The 25,491-nt window shown below is 43.6% G+C and overlaps 4 protein-coding genes across 4 annotated transcripts; 3 read left to right on the top strand and 1 right to left on the bottom strand.

The window, feature by feature from the left end:
• On the top strand, window positions 1-2,490 carry LOC100846064 (guanylate kinase 2, chloroplastic/mitochondrial). The gene is made up of 4 exons (XM_003561635.4): window positions 1-297; window positions 398-529; window positions 614-805; window positions 1,828-2,490. Exons 1-4 carry the CDS (start codon window positions 88-90, stop codon window positions 2,164-2,166), a joined length of 873 nt encoding a protein of 290 aa, XP_003561683.1. The 5' UTR covers window positions 1-87; the 3' UTR covers window positions 2,167-2,490.
• Window positions 2,491-3,489: 999 nt separating this feature from the next.
• Window positions 3,490-6,815, top strand: LOC100844503 (membrane steroid-binding protein 1). Its single transcript, XM_003557981.4, has 2 exons — window positions 3,490-4,045; window positions 6,229-6,815. Exons 1-2 carry the CDS (start codon window positions 3,693-3,695, stop codon window positions 6,491-6,493), a joined length of 618 nt encoding a protein of 205 aa, XP_003558029.1. The 5' UTR covers window positions 3,490-3,692; the 3' UTR covers window positions 6,494-6,815.
• A 4,235-nt stretch (window positions 6,816-11,050) lies between these two features.
• LOC100844205 (F-box protein At5g46170) lies at window positions 11,051-12,683 on the top strand. Its single transcript, XM_003557980.4, has one exon. It carries the CDS (start codon window positions 11,346-11,348, stop codon window positions 12,462-12,464), a length of 1,119 nt encoding a protein of 372 aa, XP_003558028.1. The 5' UTR covers window positions 11,051-11,345; the 3' UTR covers window positions 12,465-12,683.
• Window positions 12,684-17,862: 5,179 nt separating this feature from the next.
• Window positions 17,863-25,431, bottom strand: LOC100843594 (endoplasmic reticulum-Golgi intermediate compartment protein 3). Its single transcript, XM_003557978.4, has 13 exons — window positions 25,153-25,431; window positions 23,901-23,974; window positions 22,994-23,077; window positions 22,787-22,867; window positions 21,328-21,408; window positions 21,100-21,192; window positions 20,035-20,214; window positions 19,865-19,932; window positions 19,696-19,756; window positions 19,532-19,585; window positions 19,370-19,459; window positions 18,324-18,390; window positions 17,863-18,214 (listed from the first exon to the last, which is right to left on the bottom strand). Exons 1-13 carry the CDS (start codon window positions 25,289-25,291, stop codon window positions 18,123-18,125), a joined length of 1,164 nt encoding a protein of 387 aa, XP_003558026.1. The 5' UTR covers window positions 25,292-25,431; the 3' UTR covers window positions 17,863-18,122.
• Between the last annotated feature and the right edge of the window lie 60 nt (window positions 25,432-25,491).

The following is a 25,491-nucleotide window of genomic DNA, read 5'->3' as shown; positions in this document are numbered from 1 at the left end:
CCTCTTCCCATTCCCATCCAGCAATCAATCCCCCACATCCTCCGTTCCTCTTGGCACCATTCCTCCCCTCGTTCCGGAACCTTCTCGATGCTTCTTCTTACCCGGAGGTTCTCCTCCGTCCTCGCCCGCTCTCCCTTCCTCGCGAGGTGCCCCCTTCCACCGCGGGCCGTCCCCACCACCGCTCCGGCCTCCCGCCCCCCGCCGCGCCGCCTCATGTCCTCCTCCTCGTCCGGGTGGCACCACTCTTCCCCGCCCCCACCGCCGCCGCCCCCGCCTCCCTCGTCCTCCTCCGACAAGGTCTTGGCCCAATTCTCTGATGCCGTGGTTCCCCGTTTTTCTCCCCTCCGCCTAACGCTTCTTGAGGTGTGCTGTGCTGTGCTGTGCTGTGGCATTTTAGGATCAGCTGTTCCGGGGGCTGGAGGCGGCGCTGGGCACGACGTTCAGCTCGGACCCGCTGGCGCCGCCACCGGAGCCGATGATTATCATCATCAGTGGTCCGAGCGGCGTGGGAAAGGATGCCGTCATCAAGGTGACACCCTACTTATAATGCGGCGTTGGTGTTTGTTTGATTGCGCTTTCAGCTTTAAAATGTCGTGTGTGGATTGTTAACCAGAGGCTGCAAGAGGAGCGGGAAGAGATCCATTTTGTGGTTACTGCGACGAGCAGGGCAATGCGGCCAGGTGAAGTTGACGGGAAGGACTATCACTTCGTCACCAAGGAGGAATTCCTCACAATGATTGAAAGGGAGGAGTTGCTTGAGTACGCTCTTGTTTATGGGGAGTACAAGGGGATCCCCAAACAGCAGGTGTGCTACTACTTCGCTTCTGTTGTTTTATTTATACCAGAATGCTATATTGACTGCATAGTGGTGTAATGATGTTTGTACCCAAAACAGACCTGTTCAATGTCTTCGTCTGTGTGAACCACATTAGAGTGCTAGAAGAGTAACTACAATCGTTATGCAGAGCAAACTTGTTTGCCATGTGTTTCTGGGTTCACGACCGAAGCAATCATATGAGTTGTCTGCGAATATATTGTGCTTTAAGTTTCTAAAGATAAAATTAAACTGTCACGAGTAGAACATAAGGGATAACTAGCTCCAGTGGGTAGCAACTATCAACAATGCAAGTCTTTGAAATAGTTGCCCTCTTGTATTTGATGATTAACTTATATAGGGATAACCTTTTCATGTTTGAATGTATTTATTTACCTCTCTCAATCTGCTTCAACAATTATACTGTACTAGAACATTGCCGCACGCTTGCGATGGACTAAAACAATACATGTTTAAAGAGAATGTTGTACCATTATCTCAAATGATATGAATCATATTTCAATGATTTATTTGTGTCAGATCGACATGTGACGCAAAAAAAAAAGTGACACGGTTAGGTAACAGCTGTAACCATTATACTCCCAGTGTAGGTTGTTGAACGCAAGCACAATGGTTGTGTGTTTCTTCTCTAGTTCTTTTACTAATGCGAGATAATTGTGCACTACGTGTCTTGTTGTTTGTTCTTGGCGTTAATGTTTAAGTAATAGTCTCTCTTGACCTGTTTTCTTATAGCTGAAGCTGCGACTTTAACAAACAGACTTACACGCTTAGTGTGGAATACTGATTTTTTTTCCGTCATAATGTAGCGCAAATCCAACTTAAGAACATGATTTTTTTTAATACAAGGCACAGAGAAAACTTGCACTTGATTACCACCAGCTAAGTTCATAGAACCTAAGAAATTATTTTTGACTTTTTTCCTGTAAAAGTTCAGTAAAGAACCCTTGTAGATAAAGTGATAATCTACTCATATTAGTTCTTTTTATGTGCAGATCCGTGATTACATGGCCAAAGGACATGACATTGTCTTGAGAGTGGACATTCAAGGAGCAGCAACTTTGAGAGAGATACTTGGTGAATCTGCAATTTTCATATTTCTGGTTGCAGAGAGCGAAGACGCACTTGTCAAAAGGCTCATTCACCGAAAAACAGAAGCACCAGATATGCTACTTGTCAGAATTGCAACAGCCAGAGAGGAGGTGAGACGGATGAAACATTTTGACTATGTAGTTGTCAACGCTGAAGGGAAGCTTGAGGGCGCCGTTAAACAGGTGGAGTCAATCATTGATGCGGAGAAGGCAAAAATCCACAAGCGTAGGCTCCGTATCTAGTCAAGGCTCATATGGTCCATATTTATACTTTAATCAATTCAAGTTTGATCTAGAAGAAATTAGGAGTGAGAAATTTGATTGACTTTGGTTTGCAATAGTAGTCAGAAAATTCAGTACAATGCTAAGTCATGAGGGTTTACATACTGATATACTATGATGGGAGTTAACGAGATGAGATATAAGCATGGGTTTATAATTTGGCATTTATGTGCAACCGAGGTCATATCGTGACTCACAATACAATGTCAATGTACTTGTCTGTTTGACCTTGTACCAGAACTTACATTGAGTGACCACTCTTGTGCAAACATTTCTTGCCAGAAATCGTCCTTCCCTTTTTTTTCTGCATGTTCACTGTGTAGGTAGACATAGAAAAAGATACCTTATCTGACTAGTCTTTTAACTATTTTGCCGTTTGTATGTACTGCTGACCTTGATTCACCAGCTTTACGGATCAATAAAATACCGTAATTTTGTTTACATAAAGTGTCCGTGGATAAAATTTACTCACGACAAAATATAGCGAGAGAGAACCAAACCATACAGCAGTTTGTGAGTAGGTATCAAAGACATTTTTGCTGATTTTCCGTTCATAAATGTTCGTCGTTTACTCTCTCGGAATTGGAGCGAAATGTCCATGGACACCCTTGACATCAGGAGGTATTATACTTTGGGCCATTGCCCTGTTGTGTCAGTGACCCAAAGTCACCACGCGCAAGTCAGAAAATTTGCTCTGCCTTGACATGGATATATGCTTGGGTTTCTTCTTTGTCGAGAAACGAATCTTCAAGATCTTCGAGAAGAGATGTGAAAGAGAAGACACCTTGACGGGTGCAGTAGCAGGACGGTTTGCCCATCTAAGGACATCTCCGTACAAAAACAGCGACAAGTATTTAAAAACGGAGGAAGTATCTGTTAGTTTGTGGTTAAATGCCCATATGATCGACCAGCAACACATCTTACAAGTACTAGAGTGAATTGTAGGCACATAGTTCCTTTCTCATTTTACAGTGGAGCTGAGTTGTATGTTAACATACATAGTTACATCTCTAATCTATTTCTTAATATGTTCCACATTAAAACAAATATACATTTTTGTAGCATTAAAACATTCATAGGTGGCAATTTTACCTTTTTTTGAGAGAGAAAGGTGGCAATTTTACCTACAGCTATCGTACAACTATTGGCCAATAACATCTTCGGCAGCCCGTTTAAATCTAGCCCGTTGCTTTGTGTCGTGTATGGCGCACAGGCCCAGTACCGTGCCAGGTTGCCGGCCCCGCTAATGGCACTCGGCACGGCAACAGAAGAATTACAAGCAGCAGTACCCATTTCATCCGCCAGTGTGCGCTGCCACTCGCAGACCCGCTGGCTGTGCTTCCCCTTTTTCCTCGCTAGGTCGCCGAGTCAACATCCGTCAGGGCCACCGAGTCAACATCCGTCACGCCTCACCGGCGGCAGGAGCACCCTGCGCACCTACTCCCGTCAGGCCCATTCCCCCGAACCCCAAGCTCCAGCGAGACCCCATGGTGGCGCAGGGGATCGCGGACGCCGTGCAGGCCTACACGGGCCTCTCGCCCGCGGCCGCCGTCACCGTCCTGGCCCTCATGCTCGCCACCTACCTCATCGTCTCCACCCTCTTCGTCGCCCCTGACGCATCCGCTTCCTCCACGCCGGCGGCGCCTCCCAAGGCGCCTCAGCAGCAGGAGCAGGGACCGGAGACAGAGACGGAGCCGGAGCCATTCGTGCCACCGTTTCCGGACCCTGTACAGATGGGGCAGATCACGCTTGAGCAGCTCAGGGCCTACGATGGCAAGGACGCCGCAAAGTCGATCCTCATCGCCATCCGCGGCCAGGTCTACGACGTCTCGCGCGGGAGGTAAGAAGTATACGAGTACTCTGATCTGGTCTATGGTCAGGGTTTAGTGTGGCCAAGCTCGAACAGACTATTAGAGGGAAACAAATTAGCAGCAGTATTGCATCAGTACGAGCAAATCAAGTTAATATGGAGTGCCAAGAGCTGATCCAAGTTGGACGGCCTGCTGCTCTTAGCAAGATATATAATGCGTGCTAGTAAGTTTAAGTATGCTATCAAACTTGTGGTGTGGATTGTCCATTTGATTGTGAAATGAGGCCTGCGTCTTATTAGGTTGATAGAGTTATAGTAGGATGATAAACTCCCCTTAAATAGGTGCAGTGCAAAAAGGTGAATTTTGCACATGTAGACAGGAAGGTACAATGTTCTCCTCAATTTTGAGCAACTCGACATGGCTTCGCTGGTTCTCACCAGATTTTATTGTCATGGTGTTGCTGGACCTTTGATTACTCTTGGATACTTGCACCTCGTGCATGTGAGCACTTGATGAAATGGACTATAGCCAATGGAGTGGTATGTTCTGTCAGCTGCTGGTTACTTTTTGGCATGGGATTGGGCGTTAGATTGTGCAAATATTTGTTGTTTGATGCACTAGACATCGGTCCTGTCTATTTCAGCTACAACGCTGTGTTAGTTAGCTTACTTCAGTGCAGTATTCATGGTGTTCAAATTTCATAGTTTAGTTCAGGGACCGATTTTGGTCAGTTTTATAGTTTAGTGACAAAAATGAGCTGTGGGGACAGTTGACTAGTTGAGGGACGGAATTGTGTATTTAACTCTGAATTTATTATCTCAAACTATTTGCATCATTTATCACATCGTACTCTTAGTATGTGACTAAAAATACAACGAGAAGGGTCCTGATCCTTGTTTGCCCTTTACAATAGAAAAAAACAAAGAGGGGTCAAGTGGATTGTCAAATTAAAAGAACACGTTGTCTTACTTTTGTCTCTGAGCCACTTATGGGAGCTCTGAAACTTTACTCCATTTTTCATTAAGAGTGTCAGTTGCTGTAATGATTTGATGAAGTGAACTTCAACAATTGTTGCTGATGCTCATTGCTCAATTACAGTATGCTACTACTAGGAAAAATAACTACAACAATTGTTAGAAACTGTTAAATGTTAAGTTGAAACAATATCGTATTCATTGTAGGCTGTATTTCAACTCTGCATCACTTTTATGCTACTCCATAAGTGGCTAATTTGATCTACTTTTTTTTGCGCAAAGACTAATTTGATCTACTGTACCTTCTGCTTTCTGCTTTCTTCATTTCTTGTGGCGCCAATGTTTCCATATTTGATTGCTGTTATGTTATGTCCACCTTTTATCTTCATTAGCATATACTATTCTTGTTGTCTTGGTGATCATAATTAGCAGGTGCCATCTCTCCTTGTTTAGCTCCATGTTTGTCTGTAAAATAGTAGTCTAGTTAGCGAAATCATTTGCTTGTAGTTTAGTGTGGCATTGTTTATCCTGCTGTCTGCAGTTAGTAGTACACTAGTAAATAGCTACTGTCCCTTACCTTCAAAGGCCTTGCTTTGCTTAGCTATTATTCATCTTATTAGTCTGTTGTTTCAACAGACAGGAAGCATATTCTTATTCATTGCTGACACTGTCTTGATTCTTGACTCTAGAGTTCATACTGTAGTTCTTTAGCTGATATTCATTTGGCCCAAATACTGCCAAGGAATTAGGTATGTACATGTGAATCCTTCATACAATCTTTGGCAAGGGCGGCCGCGTAGACCTGAGTGTCAGATATAAACTCGGTACTTGTGCACTGTACTATGACTACTGTCAATGCTTGGCTGTTTGCATGAAATGTTGTATTGGGGACATGCTTCCATGCCCACATGAGAAGTCTAAAATGTGATCTCGTTCTGCACAAATAAAATGTTTGTGTTTTGGCAGATACTCTGACGTATTGTTTTCTTTCATAGTTACTCCCTCCGATCCTAGATTATTGTCAAAATATTACATGTATCTAGACACTTTTTAAGAATAGACACATCAATATTTGGGCAAATTTGAGTCAAGAATTTAGGATCTTAGCATACTTTGTCATTTCCTCGAGCTAGGTCTCATGTGTACATATTTTACTTTTGTCATCATGTGTATGTAATGCAGTCTCTCTTGGTTAGTATTCACAACTCTATTCTCGTTTCTGTTTTCCTTGAATGCAGGCTCTTTTATGGACCTCAAGGACCATATTCCTTGTTTGCCGGGAGGGATGCATCTCGGGCCCTGGCATTGATGTCATTTGACCCTAATGACCTGACCGGAGACTTGGAAGGCCTAAGTCCAGATGAGATGGAGGTTTTACAAGATTGGGAAGATAAATTCAAAGAGAGGTACCCTGTGGTGGGCCGTCTTCCTTCTGAAAAGGCAACAGTCGGCGATCAGAACGGTGCCCAGCTTGATCACGAGGGAGAGAACGCTAGTGCTTAACCCCATGGACACTTATGCCTGGCTCTGTGTCTTTTACTGGATTGCAAGCGGTAGGTATGATTCGCTGATAGCTGATGTTGTTTGTATGCTGCATGAATGAATGACTAATGTACCTCTGTTTTCTCCATCTGTTTTGCTTCGGTTGGTGACTTGGTGTGTAGTGGATACGGGCGCAGAAAATTTTGTGTGACAAAAAAAAAACTTCGAGTATATACTGTGCCCTAACGACGTGCATATGCTGTGATGTGTGTCATGCATAACTTGACGGCTCGTACTGAAACGATGATCTTTGCTGGCAATTAAAGGTCCATAATTTCGCCAACCATACATTGCTCCATTCTTTTTAGCATTGTCGGAAAACAGTATCAGCGTCTGTGTCCATGCTTTATCAGATTCTTCGCTTTCCCACAATGCATCTACCATCATCTCTACTATTGGAATCTCGATCCAGCGGAGAAAAAGAAAGAGTCGATGCACCCACCATTGCCGGCCTGGTCCTTTTCTTTTCCTCACCACGGTTTGATTGAAAAATGTGGCCGGCAATCCCCATCGGAAGCCCGTAAACGGCACGGCGACGCAGCACGTGTCTGCTTCCGCAGTTAGTAGCAAATAATTGGTGTGTCCTCCGAGGCAGAGCAGAGCAGAGGCGCACACGATCCCCCTCACATGGGGTGTCCACGAGGACAGGCAGGGCCCCGGCACTCCGCTCCCAAATCCCCCAATCTGGAGAGGAGAGTGCGCAGCGTACGTTATCCTTCGGGTTCGCGCGTCATGTGGAGGCAGCTCCGCCCAAATCTGGACTGGAGCCCTCTTGCGCTGCTCTGCTAGCGCGGCGGCCACCATCAAGGACTCAACCACCCGGCGTCGACCTCTGTTTCCACCCCTCGGAACGGCGGAGACCGGGGGACCGGGCCGCTCGAGAGATTTACGGCGATCTGTTTGTTCCGTGTTGATCGTGTCTTCCCGCAGGACCGTACTTGGCCATAGATATTTTCTCTGATCGATCTAAACTCAGCAGTGGAGTAGTAGATCGAATCGAACCAAAGGGGCGTAGTAGACTGGACCTGGTTTGGTTTTCCTTTTTGTATTCGCCGCGTAAATAGGAGGGGCCTGGGTTTCATTGTTTGCTGCAAAATGTTGGAGCGCTCGCTCGTGGATATAAATGTCAAAGTTATTGCAAGTACTGCCGAATATGGCGCACGTTCCTTGTCGACATCAAGGATAACTCTCAGTGTGCTTTACCTGTGCATCAATTCGAACGGGTTTCATACACGATTGCTAGACCTATCTGCTGCATGCTCCTACGTGCAGGTGAACTTCTCATTTACAGGACAACTTTTTATTCAGTGCTCTCTCCATCTCTTCATATTTGTATATGCACTCCCAAAGCACGATTAATAAAGCTTATTTTTCCTGGTCAAACTAAGAGTAAATTCCCCCGAAAAAAAATTAAGAGTAAATTTCAAGAAACCACACCTTTTGTAACTAGGGTTTCAATGAAGCAAAAAATCTTGGGGTTTGCTTCACTGAATCACAACTCTTGGGTCAAGTCTTGACATAAGAAAATTGGAGAACCCATTAGGAAAATAAGGAGTGCATAAGAATGAAAAAATAGAAATCAAATGTACGATAATTCAGAAGAGAAGGGGACTGCAAAATATAATGAAATTCAAGAAAAGCAAAAGTATTACTAAATCATGATTAAAGCATGTTGTTGGGGCAATACCCTATTTCTAAGGATGCAGATAAATGTGATGAAATAGTGTGTCCCTGGCTTTTCCACTATTCCTGGTCCTTTTATTAATCTTTTCCTAAGAAGTCTGATTTGTGAGATGACACTAAATTAATCAATCATCTGTGCGTCCAAGTGGACATTTTCATTCCCTAAAAAAAAGTGGACATTTTCATGGGTGGCATTTCAGATAAAATCACTCTGGTTCTGATCGAGGGGGGAAGTCGTAGAGTTGGGGAGTGAAGACATTTCTATCTGGATCATGCGCATATTATAATTGCATGAAGTATATGCTTGTACAAGGTGTTTGTCTGATAGACCATTTATTGAGGCTAGGAAGCAAAGGGATATATAGTAGGTTCATCCTATAGATATTTGGTATATCTATCCATCCCATGAAAAGTATCAACTTGTAATAAACATGGAGTTATTCTAAGCAGACTCCTCACTCGGCGGTACAACTTTTTTTCACTATATAAAAAGAGCTATCCGTAGAGATAGTACGATGTGACTTTCTCTCTCTCCTTCTTGAGAGTGAAAATGTGGCTACCCCTCGATTAGATTTTTGGTTTGTAAAGCTTGGGCTTTCGGTACAGTTGATAGCGCACTGAAACAACCCCAGAAAGGTTTTCTCCTTTCATCCCTGCATATGTCCAACTCTCCATGGAATCGAATATAATTAGGTGCGCTGCCAGCAGCACAACAGAGCGAAAGCAATGCAGGCTCCCCAACAGGCCATTTTGTAAAATAATGCTACAGCTCCAACAATAAGTGATATAGACCTGATTGGTTTTTCGATTCCCATATCCATGCATGATGCATGAACTCGATCAACATCGACCATTTTAATTTTCTGAACTCTTCCTTCCTTCCTTCCTTCCCCTTTCCGGGCCGATCGATGCCTGCCGACTTTAGGAGACAGGCACCATCACCGTGCATGATTTTGGGCGAGCGTAGCTTAGCTAGTTGGCAGCAACATGGCATCAAACACCCCATGCGCACAGTTTAAAAACTGCACACTGTTCGGTTGTAGCAGCTATATTGTAGGCGTAGTATATGCATATATATGAGCACGGGCACGGGGCAGTTCATGACTGATAGGGCAATCATATGCAAGTGTAGTGTGATTATGATGCTCCCCTCTTCCATGGCTTCCAATCAATCATACATATACACATATATACCAGGGTGGACACCATATAGATATACAACTCCTGATCAGTGACCTAACATACGCATGATACCATTGCATCACATTATGATTGCCGTCCACGGGCGTGTGTGTGTGCGCAACGCCAACAGCGCAACATATTCGTCCACGGGCGTGTTACTAGCTTATAGGTTCTCTTTTTGTTTCTTACAGTATTATTCTGTAGGTGTGGTGATATATGGTAATGGTATTCTACATGTTTTGCCCTAAGATTAATCGAACCCAACTAACTCACGCTCTAACACCGGAGATTCAGGACTTCAGGGGACAGAAGAATGGTTCAATCGGTTAAGCAGATAATGTCCTCCCAAATACAGTATGGCACTTAGTTGCAGATCGCTGGGGCATCAGATTGCAATGCTGAAGACTCTGGCATCCAACGTTGCTACTATATGTCGTACAAGAAAAAGAGAAACTTTGAATGGCACATGGGCCTCTTGACCAACTTCTCTTCCAGGACGAGATTTCTGTAGTATAGCCTAATTAGCTAAGATAGGATACGTCGTAGGCGCGCCTAGTCACGGTGTCCACCTACTCATAATCAGCAGGTGGCGTTAAACAGCCTAGTAGTAGTAGCCTAAAACAGCGCAAAATAACTGCAAACCTCTTCTCATCAGAGTATCAGACTGGTACGCCGTCGCCGCTTTTTATGACACGAGGAGCAAATTAAGGACGAAGGACCACGAGGAGACGTAGTACAGTACTACTACAACGGTGTAAATGTACACTTGACTGCTAAGAAATTAATGCGAATAATCTCATGAGGGAAGAATGCAACACTGTGTAAATATATGTACTGCTGACGGCCTTGGTTTACATCCATCCATTGGTTGGTAAAGCAGTTGGGGTTTTTCTCAAGGCAAGTCGTCACGCTCTATACATGTCCGTGCTTGGGACTGCCCGAGCGAGCGAGCCGTATGTATGTGCCTCCCTGGTAAACCGGTCACGACAAAAAGCAGGTCCTCTTTTGCTGGATATACGTATGGTACTCCTCAGCCCAAGAAACGAGCTGACAGCCAGCCGCGCACGGTTTTCATGTGTCAAGAAAAGGAAAAACTGAAGCTGCACGATTTTGTACACATCGTCGTACGTACTGGCACCGCTTAGGTGCCTTTTCACTGCCAATTTTACTCGTACCAAAGGACAGTCAGTACTCAGTAGCAGGTGCGATAGAATAACAACAACAAGTGTACCCGTTTTTTCCAGTGCAGCATCGTCGGATCTCTCATTTCTTTTGATTATTGCATGAAGGATGCTTCTTTATCCCCTGAAAGTGGCTCTCCAGCCGATCTCATAGATTTTGTTGCGCCTCCGCCTAGCAGCAGCGAAGCAACGCTAGCGCCGTTGCCAGGCTCTAGCTCTTCTAGTGCGGTAAACTCGCCCGTCAATTGAGCTGTCATAGAGGCACCATTTATTTTATTTTATTTTTTTGACCTTGGTAAGATGAAGAATCGCAGCCGATTGTACCGTTGCCGACTTGCCGTTAAGCTAATAGTGCTAGTACTAAGAAATGGTCTAGATGACGGAGAAGGTTGATTAAAATAGAGGAAGCTAACAGTGGTAGGATCAGCTCGGCTATTAAGAGAGGAGAAGAAGATTTTTGGGGGCAGAAGAAGAAGAAGAAGAAGAAGAAAATACTGTAAGGTCTGTCCTGCTTTGCTGCTGGCTCTAACGGTATGATTAGGGGGGGACGCCCTGCCCGACAGCGAGTCATGGAGTTAACAAAAGGTCCCTCCCTTGAATGCCCTTCCCTCTCTGCGCGCGCCTCCGCTCCTTTATAAGCCCCTCTCTCCCTCGCCATCCATTACTCGCCATCACCCTCCTCCCTCCTCCTCCTGCTGCTGCCCTCACCTACTCCTGATCGATTGAAGAAGAAGCTCCTCCCTCAGGACCTCCCCGGCCGATCGAGAATGCAGTCGAGGCACCGTGTGTTCGCGGAGGACCTCCTCCTGCCGGAACTGGAAGAAGGGGAGGACCACTTCGACAGCGTGCCGGACTCGCTGGTGCTCCTCATCTTCAACAAGCTCGCCGACGCGCGCTCGCTGGGGCGCTGCTCCGCCGTGTCGCGCCGCTTCAACGCGCTCGTGCCGCTCGTCGACGACGCCTGCCTCCGGATCGACCGCGTCATCACCGACGGCGGCGCCGAGGGCGGGGACGCGCTGGGCGTCCCGCGGCAGCAGCGCGGGGGCGTGCTCTCCCACCTCCTCAAGGCCGTGTTCCAGGCCGTGCTCAAGCCCTTCGGCCACTGCGACGGCAAGCACGCCGCGGGCGGCATCGGCAACGGCAAGCACGCGCCGCCGCCGCACCACTCCCCGGCCCAGGTGCTCAAGAACTTCAGCAGTATCCGCAACCTCCGCATGGAGCTCCCCGTGTCCGACGTCGGCACCGACGACGGCGTGCTCCTCAAGTGGAAGGCCGTCTTCGGCAGCACCCTCCAGACCTGCGTCATCCTCGGCGGCACCAAGCTCGACCGCCACGCCCACGCCCACGCGCATCCCCCAGCCGACCACGACGACGACACCAACAACAACAACAGCAACGGGAGCATACCGGAGTCCTTCTACACCAACGGCGGGCTCAAGCTGCGCGTCGTCTGGACCATCAGCTCGCTCATCGCCGCGGCCACCAGGCACTACCTCCTCCGCGAGATCGTCAAGGAGCACCCAACCCTGGAGCGCGTCGAGCTCACGGACGCGCACGGACAGGGCATGCTCTGCATGGAGCGCGCCCAGCTCAAGGAGTTCACGGACAAGCCGCTCGCCGCGGCGGCAGCCGCAAACCGCACGCAGGTGCCCGCCTGCAACATGAAGCTCCGCTACGCGCCGATGCTGGAGCTCTCGGACGGGACCAGGATCCAGGGCGCAACGCTCGTCGTCATCAAGCCCGTCGGCGAGACCGGCGGCATCGGAGGCGGGGGGCGGAAGGAGCTCGACGAGTTCGTTGCCGACGCCTTCGATGGGCCCTACAGGGAGGCCGTGTGGGCGCTCAGCAAGCGCCGAACCTACCTGCTAGAGATGAACGGATTCTAGACCTTGTGCGCGCCAGATTGCTCTGCTCCTTTTCAGCCACGCTGAGGTGTTCCTCCTTGTAACAGCAGCGATCATGTCATGCCATGCCCCCTTAATTCTTCTTCGTTACTGCCTTAGTACCCTCGCAGCAATAATCGCCAGCTTCATTTTGTTGTGGTGATCTGAATCTGATCGATGAATGAATGGATGGAGTGAAGTAACATCAGCATTATCAATCCAGTACTGTGCCTCTCAGAGTAATTCTTTACCAAGCAGAGTAATTCCTATGACTCACTAAATTTAAAGACAAGACTTTCCTAAAAAAATCCATAAAATTGCTTAGATAGTAAAGTGGGTAAGAAAGAAATCCATAAAATTGCTTTGTGCTTCATGTTCATCTTGGAACGCTTCATTGTGAGTGTCACCTGTGATCTATGAATAGGTGACAAAAAGCAGTAGCCTATCTACTAGCCAATAAGTATTGTCCCCTTTGCTTAGAATAACCAAGAGAACACGCCCCCTGCCCTCTGTACTTTTTTTTTTAAGGAAAAGACGGTCGCTTCCGTCATTCGATTAGAGAGAAAAAGAACCGTACAAGCACTCGTTCCTAGGGAGGATCGAGAAGAAAGAAGGAAACAAAGAAAGAACAAGGCCTGAGAGGCCAAGAAAAGTTTATTTCCATCAATACATTTTCTCTCAATGTACATTTTGCTGCATCCAAAACTCTCTGGAAAAACAAGATATAATGTGTGCTGATTTCTACCCTATTGTCAACTATAGTAACCCTGTTGTTGACATCTATCACCATAATATGGCGACCATATGCAGTCTCTTGTCGCATGCTTCTCTCTTGCACTCTCTTGACTCTCCCCAATTGAGACGAACTACTCCTCCTAAAGTATAATGCCAGCTTACAAGTTACTTAGTGTCCCGGATAAGCTTTCCTTAATCTATACTATAACAGCAGTACGGTAAGCGCAGCATTCTGGATCGGATTTCTTAATCTATACTGCACATTCTTGTGCATCTGCACGTCAGACTAAATCTATTCTGGGGTGCATACTGTATAATCCACTCCATTATTGACAGAAGAAGATGATGACAGTGTCAAAATGCTGGGAGGCAGTTGAGATGCCCTCATCTGGACTGTCTCCCAAGAGTTGCAAAACATGTGGAATTCTCGCTCTAATTCCTGTTGATTTATATTTATAGCCCTCCCAACGGCTACTAGTGGCACTGTCCTTGACTTATCGATCCCCCATTCTTAGTGTACCAAAAATTGAAAAATTTAGAATGATAATGCATGCTTTGCTGAGTTTTTCATGCATCATCGTGACTAGACGACATGTGTGTCGCAATTAGGGAAGGGGTTAACAAAAAGGACACATGTTTTCCAGCTGTTTGATTCCTTGGCTTGTCAACCAATTTGCATTAATTCTCCTTGTCCACGGTTACCAACTACTGCTAGTGAATTGTTGGTTGGATAAACATTGTGCAGTTTCGCGTTAGGTGAAGCATGAAGTACTAAAAATTTATGTGAAATTGCTTCTTCAGAGGCAGTTTCCATTTTCCTGATAATGGGGCAGCTTAGCTGTGATCCTTGATTAGATTAATCCGGTCCGTTATGGAGGAGCTGGTGGAGGAGTGCGAGGCAAAAATAGGTTATCACGGAAGAAAAGGTAAGCGACAGTACACTCTGTTGATATGCATTCTATAGCAATTAAGGATTAGTTTTCCGCAAGTGTGGTGCAAATGAAATTAGCAAAAGAAACATTCTACGGCTTCTGGGACGGTGGTTGGGTTAAAGGCCAATCGCTTTTCTCATGTCCTTGTCTTATGGCCTTTGATGTGATCCTTGATGGAGTCCATTCCAAGGGTAAGACAAAGCCGCAGCTATGATTCGGCACACAAATCCGGAACAAGGATCACCATCACGATGCTGTTACTACTTAACATTATTAACACACTATACCATCAATCAAATCGCAAGCATGATTCCCCACAAAGAAAAAGAAAATGCAGACATGTATTAGGTGAGGAGAATTCAGAACCAGAGCGCGAATTCATTGTCTGGACTGTCTATGCACGAAGAACATAGGAGTATTATGCATGATGGATCCAAGGTAGCCGAGCACTTCAACGGTCGTCTGGGATCGTCATGTGAGGATGCGAGCATTATCCAGACATGTCCAGGTCTGAGGCCACCGGGTCAACGTTAATTTTCCCTAGTAATTAAACACGGCTGCATATGCATCGGTGTGAGGATGGGGAAGGGAATATTAGTCCTCCATATGGGCAAATAAACTAGTCTAATCCGTATCTCCGGAGAAGCAAAAATAATTTGTTGTCCAGCGTGGCGTCGCTGGTCTTACCGTTGGCAGTACGTGCGTGCCGTTGCGGCTTGCGGGCAGCCCCGTTGTTAGTTTCATTACCCACTTGCAAAGCAAGGCTTATACACTCTCCACGCTGAGGTTTTGATTTGATTATTGCACGAAATACCGTTTCGTTGGCTTGGGTTTGAGTGTGCTTTGTTGAAAAGGGGTTTGGGGCCTGCCTTACCGATTAATCAAGATCGATCTCGTCTTGTTTTCTTTCGTTTTAAGGATCGGTTTACTTTGCTTAATTTGTGAGGGTGCATTGCGTCGTACCACGTGCGTAGGCACGCTTTACTTCTGACTTCACATGAACGATGGAAAAGAAAAGCAGCAAGATGAAATCAAAAGGATGGAAAAGAACTAGCCATAATGGAGCTATAATCTTCTCGCACAAAGTAATTGAATCTATCACTTATGCAACATGTAGGTTGCTTCTGATCAAAATATGTCAATAGCTAGATGGACTTCACAAAAATCCCGTGATTCTTGGTTTTATAGAAGCTTTGTGCATGTGATGATGTGTGTGCGTCAATGTTTCTAAAATGGATAAAATCATATGAATCTTGCAAGTTTTTTTTTGGGGGGGGGGGGGGGGGGATAATCTTGAAAGTTCAAATGATCTTAAAAGAAGGATACATGATCGTTCCGTCAAAAACAAGTTCAGGACATTGAAATGAAGAGGGAGAACATGTTTCACTATCCCGAAAGGTGTTTTTAGCTTCTAAATCTTTTAACTTTTTTTAAGAAAACGGAAGATTTCATTAGATGCTACCATGGGTATGAATTAACAAACTACTCCCTCCATTCCTAAATATATAATATTTTTAGTTTAGTCTTAAGTCAAGCCTTTTAAATTTGACCAAATTTATAGAAAAATCTACCAACATTTATAACTTTAGATTATTTTATTAAATATGTCGTGATATGTATTTTCATAATATACTTGTTTAATAGGGAGTGTCTATTTTGTCAGTGACTTAGAAATAGTTATTTCCTATTCAGCAATCATAGCCATCCGATTAAGATTTTTTAATACTTTGTATTTGCGTAAACCTTGCACGAATCTTTTTTTTAGAGGAAAATGGCAGGATATCTGCCGTTCAATTAAGTAGAGAAAGAGTACAACTAGTTTTGGAAAAAGGGGGGCAAAGCTAGAAAGAAACCCCCCGTGATTGAATCCGACAGTTGTTGGAATCGACTTAGAAACAATTATTCCTTAGTCTCCTTAGAAATAACAAAATCATATTTAATACTGTATATATCGTTACATTTTTCTATAACCTTGATCTAACTTGTAGAAGTTTTACTTATGACAAAGTTATAACATCTTATATTTAGGAACATAAGTAATCCCTCCTTTTCATAAAGAATGGAGCGCATGTATTTCAAAATTTTGTTTTGACCAACAATTAGACTAATCATACGAGGAGTACGTGCTAAAAAATAATATCATTGGATTCGTATTTAGAAAATGTTTCCAATGATACAAAATTTATAACACATAATGTACATATTATTGTTTTAATTGTTGGTCAAAGTTCAAATTGTGCGCCATTCCTTGTGAAATCGCTCATAGTCTATTGCTTGAGTATTGGACGTTAGAACACTACCACTGAGTCACTGGCAGAGAGAAATCGAAAGAGAACCATCTTGTCCACTAACAGGGACAGGGACATGGCCCACGCCAGTAATTCCCGGGCCTGATCGGCCCTATTGAGCTTTCAAGCTTCTAAAGCAACATCACATATTCCCTAATTATTCAAAAGAACACATTCCTTAATTAAAACCTCTCGTACCACTGGTGCTATTTAAACACCAGCTGTCGTCATCAGGCGAAAGAAAACTTTTCTTTTCTGTAGATTAATTAACTCCTCCGGCCTTCTCGAGCAAACAATCACACTCGGCGAGACGCTGTCGTCTCTGAATCTTTAAACAGGAATATTTCACGCCCATGACCACGCATTAATATAGAAGCATCACGTACGAGATGGTTTTTAAACGGATCACCGAACGGCTTATATATGCATTTAATTTCCGCCAATGCTCTTATGATCGAATATGAGGACATGAGAACCTCTACTACAGAACGGAGCAGACAATGACAGGCCGTGTGACGTAACACCCTATATAGACCGTAGTCCCATACGATACGACGAGCTTGCCACGCTCCTGTCCTAAGAGCGTATCGTTTATTTATGATATATAAGTCTACTACACGCCCTCTCGACGCTTTCTCCTTTCGCTTTTTCCGAATAATAGCCCCTTTTTGCTCCCCATTGAAGTCTTCCTGATCTTTTCCATTCCATCAATCCATGCGTACGTCGATCTGAACACTCTATACGTAGGAGTCGCCATAACCTTGCAAAGTTAGCAGTACTCCCTGGAACACATACGTGGTACGTACATGCATCCAATACACTCGTGCTGCTTCTAGGCGTCGTGTCCAGAGACATCCTTTTGCCACTAAAATGTGGTGCCCCATTGATTGATCCGACCGGGACACTCCACCCACACACGCACACACTGACACTGCATAAGCAACGCACGCTGCCTCGCCGGAGCAGTTGCTCCGACAGAGCGATCGCTCGCATCACTGTCGATGAAATCCAACTTTGGGGATATATTCGTCGTGTCCGGGCCTTTGGCGGCCAGGGACTTCAGCACATTCCCCCCCTCCCCTCACGCAATTAAGGGTGGCCTGGCCTGCCTGTCCCCGTCCGTATCCACCCGTTCTCCCGTTCTCGTTGTCTCGTCCCCCTCCGGTTTCTTTCCTCTCGCTCTGAGGTGGAAAAGGCTAGGACGATGATGTGATGGGGCCATGGGGGGCTTTTCCTGCCGGCGATGTGTGGGGGGAATCGGCCACGCATGAGCCCATGGCACGTCCTTCTCCCCGGAATCTCACGGACGATCGGGCCAAAGCGCCCGGCCGATGCGTGCGCAGCACTGCAGCTGTGCAGCAGCCTCTTCTCCCAAGCAAAGCACGAAACGACTTCCGCATGAACCATGAAGTATATACCGAAGAAAAGGAGTATGGCACGACGGGAAGGAGCAAAGTAGAGTTTTTCAACAAGGTTGAGTATGTTACAGTAGACTTGACCTATAAGGCAAACATTGCGACTCTAGCTTACATAAGAAACGTCTACGGCCTGGGATCAAATAATTAGCAAATGTAGAGTACAAGTGGTATTACAAGATTGAACAAAATTCCTCCTGAGCTCTCTTCCTTCACTCCTTTTCAGGGCAAGCAAATGTTAACTCAATTTGTGGCTATCGTCCTACTGGATACTATATGCTCATATTGGAATTATCCAAGCTTTCCGATCTCCATCTTTTTCTTGATCGCGCGATGGCCATGGTAGACAAAAGAATCTATTATGCCAGCCACAGTGAATATGCCTGTGAGAATCAAGATGTATGAACGAGGTTAGCAATTTTACCCCGCACACATGCAAAAACATATTTATCCTGAACAGCACCAACAAATAGTTACAAGTTCATGACAGACCTCCAACAATAGCACAGATGTTTGTCAGGAAGTGAAGAAGCGATGTATTTTCTTCAGTAAAATCAACCTGGCAAAGAAATCAGACAAACTCAGTGACTTTAATTTTGAGGATGGCCAATGTACTTGTACAAGATGGTGACTGCTACATTGTTCTCGAAAAGGGACTAACATGATAAAGAGAAACTGAGGTGCCATTTCAATAATTAAATGCTATGCTTCACCTGTTTTAGCATATAGCTATACAGCCCAGATATAATACTTATTATCTTTACTCTTATGGTGGCGGCGGTCCATCACATTCAGACGATGCCACGATTGATTTGGCAAACACCGTTGAGATGAGATAGACAGTATTTGATTTGAAACAGAAAATGATAATACAACATTCTTGGAAAATTGGCCACATGACACCGTTATTTTCCGGACTTTGCCACCGGATTGCGTCTTTGCCTAGTACCGTTACAATTTTGTGGTCATTTGCCACAACACACCGCCTGACCCAAAAGGGAAAAAGTTTGACATTTTACCTCCGGATGACGTTTTTTTCTTGGCAGGATGGTGGTTTTGAACCCAAAAAAAATTTTGTCTAATTGAAATTTGGCCCTAAAAGGCAGTGCATAGGTGTCAATTTTGGATATTATTTGATTACAAAATTGGTCGGCATTTAGCCTCAAGTCAAACCATAAACGTTCACAAAATCAATTAGTGCAGGCATATATTCCAGATTGAACACATGTTTAGAAAAATTCTGGAGGTACGATGGCAATTTCTTGTGAAAAAGTCAAACTTTCTGCTTTAAGCCTTTTAGCAAATGACCACAGAATTGTAATGGTACCGGGCTAACGCGCAATCCGGCGACGTGTTTCGGCAAAGGCCTGAAAATAACGGTGTCCTGTGGCCAATTTCCCCTTCTTTAAACATGTACTCTGGTTTATTAGTTCGTATCAATGTACGGGCACTGCACTAGTATATACAGAGTTGTGAACTATGCAGTAGTATTGGTAGAGCTTCAATGCTGATAAAAGCAGGAGGTATCCTTTCCTAACCTTAATTGGTGAAAATTCATAGAAGAAATATACACCAGGTGGAGGCCTAGGAAAGCCAATTGCTTCTCTAAAGTGCTCTGTCACAGAAAACTGCAAATGAAAGTTAAGAGTTAACCACAAACTTTGTCTTAACAACAGGAACATTTAAACCACTATCCTCACCTGATTTGAGTGAATCTTTCGCCCCCTAATATCTGTATAGATAGTAGGAACGACCTGCATAAAGGAAAATTGAATCAGATAGGATGGCATCTCTTCCTATACCCAACAGTGTGATAATGAATGAGCACATTAAGGAATATGATCACTAGATATGAAAATGTTACCTTCACAAAATACTGGTACATTCCTGTTAACCCAGTTGCCTGCTCCTGTTTCCACTCTACACTGAAATATTCAGGAGGATCAGGGACATGGAAATTGTGAACCAAAGAGATACAACTTTATGTTGTGCTTCCTGAATTGAAAAATTGATGACCAAGCAGTGTATCATACCCATCAAGAGGATTGACAACACCAGGGAACTCTTTCCCAAAGGACAGTTTGTTTATCTTGTGACTTATCTGTTTCAGGGAAAGAGGGTAATTGACCATTAAAGGTTGTTGTTTATGTGCAATGCTATAATTGGTTCAGCACTATGAATAAAAAAAAATCAATGTACTTGCATTGTAATTTTCTGGCTGAAAGTTCAACATATCTTGAAGGAAGTTGAATGATTGGTCCAAGTGTTTTCCTGGGGCAAAGTGAAAATTCCCAGCTACTTTATTGACATCTACAAATCCATGAATGTTGCAACCTTCGCCTTGTTCATCTTTTAACCTTTGAACGAAGCCCTCTCTCTTGCACTGAAGAGCATGCCAAGTAATGAAAAAATAGTAACAATAACTCAATAAGTATCGCGAGTTTTGGAGCAAACAAAAATAAAACACTAAAAATAAGCAGCACAACCAGAATTTTTTATGGACTTTTTCGTACTACCGGGTGTAGTTACTCCCACGTATGTTTCACACAAATTTGGGAGAATATAGCGCAATCGGGAGAATGTAGAATGTAGTATATGTAGTATGTAGTATGTAGAACATAGAATATATTCTACTTTTTAGGTAGAATATGCAGTTTTTTAACATACTTTATTGTATATACAAATATGAAGACATTTCTAAAACATAGTAAAAACTGCGTGCCAACTTGCAATTTTTTCATGTAGTTCGCTTTGAAGTATCTTATAAATAGTATCTGAATTTATTAAAAGTGATAAAGTAGAATATATTCTATCATATGGTAGAATATTCAACATGGGAGTAACTACACCCGGGAGTACCTTGGGTTTTTATTGTAGAATATAACTTTCAAATAATAACACAGAAGTCACTGTATTATATGTTTATAATTTTTTATGGACACATTGTTGATAGCCGACAGGAATGCTTACTAGCTTAACTACACCATAATGAATCTGTTAGGTCATTAAGAAACACAACTTACACCATACACATTAGTAGGCTCATGTTCTACCACATGTGGTTCACTGCAAAAATTATAATTTTACTGCTGCAACTTATAGCTTTAATAACCAACTTCATTTTTAGCACATATAACCAGAGAAAGGACACAAGAGAATCACAAGTCACTATGAGGAACTACAGACAGTTTTTTTTCTTCCTAAAAACCATGTAAATGAACAAGATTGTGCTATCAAATATAAGTGGAGGAGAATGATTGTTCAATACCTGATCAATTGATTCAACATTTGTGAGTGCCCAACCTTTCTTCCGATAGGCATCACGAACTTCTTCACATGAGTTACAACACTGATCGTCTGACTGGTACAATTGGAAGTGTTATATTAGTACGTCTTCAATATTTTTCAATAAAATTGTAAGGTTATAGACTTAGCAAGGGTGGGGAAAATAAGATGGATGTAAAGACGGTATCAATGCAATAGAGACATCACACACCTCTTCAGAACCATAGCAAGACCCGCAGTACGCCTCGTTGTGGTCAAGCCTACCACCGTGATTCTGCAATGGTCTCTCAATCTAGAAAGAGGACACAAAAGTGAGTTCAAGGTCAAGGAAGAACAGTATCATGTACCTACACTTGCACACTCAGGTGCCACCCTGATAAACCCAATGTTCAGAAAGTCGCTAGTCGGTGAGCAATTGGTTGGCAGGTGACAAGCAGTTAGGCAGTGCTCCCTCCGTTCCATAATTCTTGTCAAAATATTACATGTATTTAGACACTTTTTAGGAATAGATGCATCCATTTTTGGACAAATTTGAGACAAGAATTATGGAACGGAGGTAGTATCATGTACCTACACTCATACATTCTGGTGCCACCCTCATATACCCAATGTACAGAAAGTCACTAGTCGGTGAGAAATCGGTGGCAGGTGACAAGCAGTTAGGCCGCTGGTAGGACGATTAATCGATCTAGTCGGTCAGTAGCTAGTCAGCTGCCAAAACATTTACACCGCACATATTACAGAGGAAAAACCTAAGAAAATACTATGAGAGATGGGCTACTGCCCACAACTTACCACATCCAGAAAGCCCATCCAGTCACAGAAACCTTACAACCTGGCTCATTTCGGAGTATAGTGCTCCTCAGTTGGGTAAGGGGTGAGAGTGGGAGTTGGGGATTGCCTGCAGCAGCCACACCCTCCCTCTCTTCACATCTCTTTCATGCCCCTCTCCCTGCCACATCCTCTTCCCTTCCCTTCGCTCTCCCTCTCTATTCTCTCCCAGCCCTCTTTAAGGTCGTTAATATTAATATGCATATTTGTCATTTATATTAAATAAGGAAAAATACACCTGTCACTTCATGCCACTAGCATGCCTGAATTTACAAATGTGTAATTGATTTCTTTATTGTGGTTCCATAAGACTTGTAGTATTGCTTCAAATTTCAAAATGTAAGGTGTGCCTGCAAATTTAATGGCATTTTTTCTCCTTTTCTTCAATTATCTACACTTTCAACATCTATGAGTAAACAAACACACTAGCTAATCTTTCTCATATTTTTAAGACTTCAACACTATGAATGGCAACTCTACTATATTCTCGATTGCATGCCCTGCTTGGTCCCCGTGCTTGACCAAACTATGCCTTATAAGGGAGTAATACTTGATATTTCAACCTACGTGGTTCTTGAAAAACATAGCATGAACAGTCACAATCAATTGCTATGCAAACTCTATGAAATCAAAATCCATTTGCGCTTACATTTCTATCTTTCAGAGTAAATAGAAAGTGTCCTGCATGACAGTTTAATTATATTATGAATTAATCAATTTCCATGGATGTTGAATTAGCAATGTTCAAAAATATAATCAGTTCCAATTATGATAAAGGATTAGACAAAACCAGAGCAGTTTCACTTATAAACTAGTTCAGTTAAATTGGGAAAACATACCTTAGGGGAACCAACTCCGTCTTTTCTTGATTCAATAACATTACCAAGATGATCTATTCTTTTCTTAAATATGTCATGTCTCTGCAAAGTAGGCATTTAGCATCTCAGACAAAACAACAGATATATGCAGTAGAGCTCGGCAAACACTTCACAGGATATAAAACAAAACAGGAAAGGATGAAACTGTTGAAAACTGTCTGTACATACTATATCATAATGTTGCTCTCCACTGACATCCATCGTATCAATAGCAACAAGAGAGCAAGGAAGAGCCGGGAATGTAACATCAAACTGCAAAAGCGATCACATTTGTTAATAAAGCAAAAGAATAGAACAATGCAAGAGAACAGAAAGTGTCCCATAAGAAATGATAAATATGGTCTGGGCTTACACAACTTGGCAATACTCTCAGCTAGCTGGCTATCACTACAACATCTAAGAATATTCTTAACTATTTATTGAGTTGCAGAGATGAAGGCAGTCTTGAGTGCATGAAGCAAATAATTACAGAATTTTTCAGAATTAAAGGTAAGTAGTGTTATGGAACCAGAACCACAACTAGGTAACTACTGTGCTGAAGATAGCAAGCCAGCATTGGCTGTGGCCTGTGGGGTGCCAAATAGACAGACTAGATGAGAAATTATTTGGAGAGAGTACATTTGTTTTTTTTGCTTGACTCAGACCTAGATACATGGTATCCTCATATAGCGGATGTTTAGGCACTCGACCTTTCCTAACGAATTAGATTCCTTTAATCCTGAACTTCCTAATGCAATACTATTTCCTAAAAGACTCTGCTCCCTTCTGTGTGCTTGCTGCTGCATGTCCTTCTACAACATGTGATATCGTGCTGCTGCAGTATGGTTCCATGCTTGGCCTTCTTGCCGGTCGCAATTTAACTACCACAGCCATGATACAATCTACTAACATCCACAACAAATAGGCTTATAGACTAGCCTGAAATGCAGCCGAAATGATAAAGAGCATGAGATTTAGCATATATAGATTCTGATGACATGCTTTCTGAAAAGCTAAATAGCTTGTAGAGGTGAAATTAACACCAAGACAGATAAATGGAAAGTTCCGAATGACAGAATTGAGCATTTGCACTAACATTGATATGTAACCTTTCCCCTCTTGAGGTATCAACTGTGAGCTTACTCTCTGTAGCAGAATATAGATACAGCCCTGCATATAAGATAACACAGCAGTAAGCTAATGCATAATATGAAATAAGAAAGGTGCTAAAAAGACTTTGTCTAGTCCTGTCATAAGATGAGAAGGCATTGCACCTTATATTGATCTAAAACTCATGAAATATGTAATAAGAACAAAATGATGAAGAGTTCCAGAATCTAATTGAATCCTACTCCCTCCGTTCCTAAATATAAGAACTTCTTCCTAAGTCAAATTTCTTGAAGTTTGACCAAGTTTATATAAAAAAAACTACCAACATCTAAAACTCCAAATTAGTTTTATTAAATTTTTCATTATACATGTTTTCATACTCCTCCGTCCCATATCAAGTGACTCAAATTTGTCTAAATATGGACGTATTTATATACTAAAATACATCTAGATACATGTAATATTTCGGCACTTAATATGGGGTGGAGGGAGTAGTATACTCATTTGATATCGTAGATCGTAGTAATTTTTTCTATAAACTTGGCAAAACTTGAAGGTGTTTTGACTTAGGACAAAATTAGGACTTATAATATTTAGGAACGGAGGGGGTATTTGCCTACAGGGATGTTTATACAATAAGTAAGGGAACCCAATTCTACTAGTTATATACTAATGAAAGAGGGGGGAAAATCAACCACGATAACAGCATAGCCAAATCAACTGATCGGAAATTAACCACATACACACAAAAAGGGCACGCACACACCCAGGACTCTTTAGACAATGGAAGGTCACACCCGGGACTCTGATGACACCAGCTCATATATACGGAGTAGCATCCAAAATCAACAAGCAGAATCGGTAGATCATATTTGCCGCTGCAAACTAGTCCACGCGCCGCCCTGGCGCCCGCTTTGCAACAAGCGCATCCACCCTTCAGCAACCTACTCACGAGACTTCTCTAATCGATTCGGGGATTCAGATGTATGTATCATGATGATAGAATTACGAATTTTTACCCACTATTTTCAATTCAAACCAACCACATGGCCACGAAGCATACATACGTTTCAATCCGCCAAGAACGTACTCGCTTTTCGCATCGGAGCACATATAATGATCGGACCGCACGCAAGGCCTCCGACATGAGATGAAGAGATCGAACTATGAGGCTGCTAGAGAAAGCGAAAATTAAAAGGGAACTGAGATGGATATGCGGAGAGGGAGAAGGAACATACGGATCTCTGAGAAGAAGAGGAGGAGGATAGCGAGGGAGGAGGCGATGGTGATGAGGCCGCCGGAGAGGGTGCGACTGTAGAAGTCCTCGTTCACCTTCGGGTAGGCATCCAGGCTCCGCAGCTTGTTCCACAGATCCATCTCTCCCGCTCACACGGCCAGCGAGGTCGCCGGAGCCCAGGGGCGAGAGGAGATCTGCGGTGTCGCCGTAGCCGCCGCGAGAAATGAGGAGGGTGTTTCTGCAATTTGCCCGGGAGCAAAGGGGGTAATTTGGATTTACGAGGCTTTGTCCGGAATCGTGTAATGACTCTGCGTGGTGGGGCCTCTGGGAATTAAAATTC

The sequence above is a fragment of the Brachypodium distachyon genome, chromosome 1 (assembly GCF_000005505.3).
Source record: "Brachypodium distachyon strain Bd21 chromosome 1, Brachypodium_distachyon_v3.0, whole genome shotgun sequence".
Classification (NCBI taxonomy): Eukaryota; Viridiplantae; Streptophyta; class Magnoliopsida; order Poales; family Poaceae; genus Brachypodium; species Brachypodium distachyon.
This window is presented reverse-complemented; position numbering and strand designations above follow the sequence as displayed.

What these genes read in the sequence shown, in the direction of transcription:
- LOC100846064 (XM_003561635.4), top strand. Translation starts at nt 88, where the DNA reads ATGCTTCTTCTTACCCGGAGGTTCTCCTCCGTCCTCGCCCGCTCTCCC. An exon ending in CCTCGTCCTCCTCCGACAAG is followed by an intron (nt 298 to 397) that starts GTCTTGGCCCAA and finishes GTGGCATTTTAG; the next exon opens with GATCAGCTGTTCCGGGGGCT. An exon ending in GAAAGGATGCCGTCATCAAG is followed by an intron (nt 530 to 613) that starts GTGACACCCTAC and finishes ATTGTTAACCAG; the next exon opens with AGGCTGCAAGAGGAGCGGGA.
- LOC100844503 (XM_003557981.4), top strand. Translation starts at nt 3,693, where the DNA reads ATGGTGGCGCAGGGGATCGCGGACGCCGTGCAGGCCTACACGGGCCTC. An exon ending in TACGACGTCTCGCGCGGGAG is followed by an intron (nt 4,046 to 6,228) that starts GTAAGAAGTATA and finishes CCTTGAATGCAG; the next exon opens with GCTCTTTTATGGACCTCAAG.
- LOC100844205 (XM_003557980.4), top strand. Translation starts at nt 11,346, where the DNA reads ATGCAGTCGAGGCACCGTGTGTTCGCGGAGGACCTCCTCCTGCCGGAA.
- LOC100843594 (XM_003557978.4), bottom strand. Translation starts at nt 25,291, where the DNA reads ATGGATCTGTGGAACAAGCTGCGGAGCCTGGATGCCTACCCGAAGGTG. An exon ending in CCTCTTCTTCTCAGAGATCC is followed by an intron (nt 23,975 to 25,152) that starts GTATGTTCCTTC and finishes TCTTATATGCAG; the next exon opens with GGCTGTATCTATATTCTGCT. An exon ending in CTTGCTATGGTTCTGAAGAG is followed by an intron (nt 21,193 to 21,327) that starts GTGTGTGATGTC and finishes CAATTGTACCAG; the next exon opens with TCAGACGATCAGTGTTGTAA.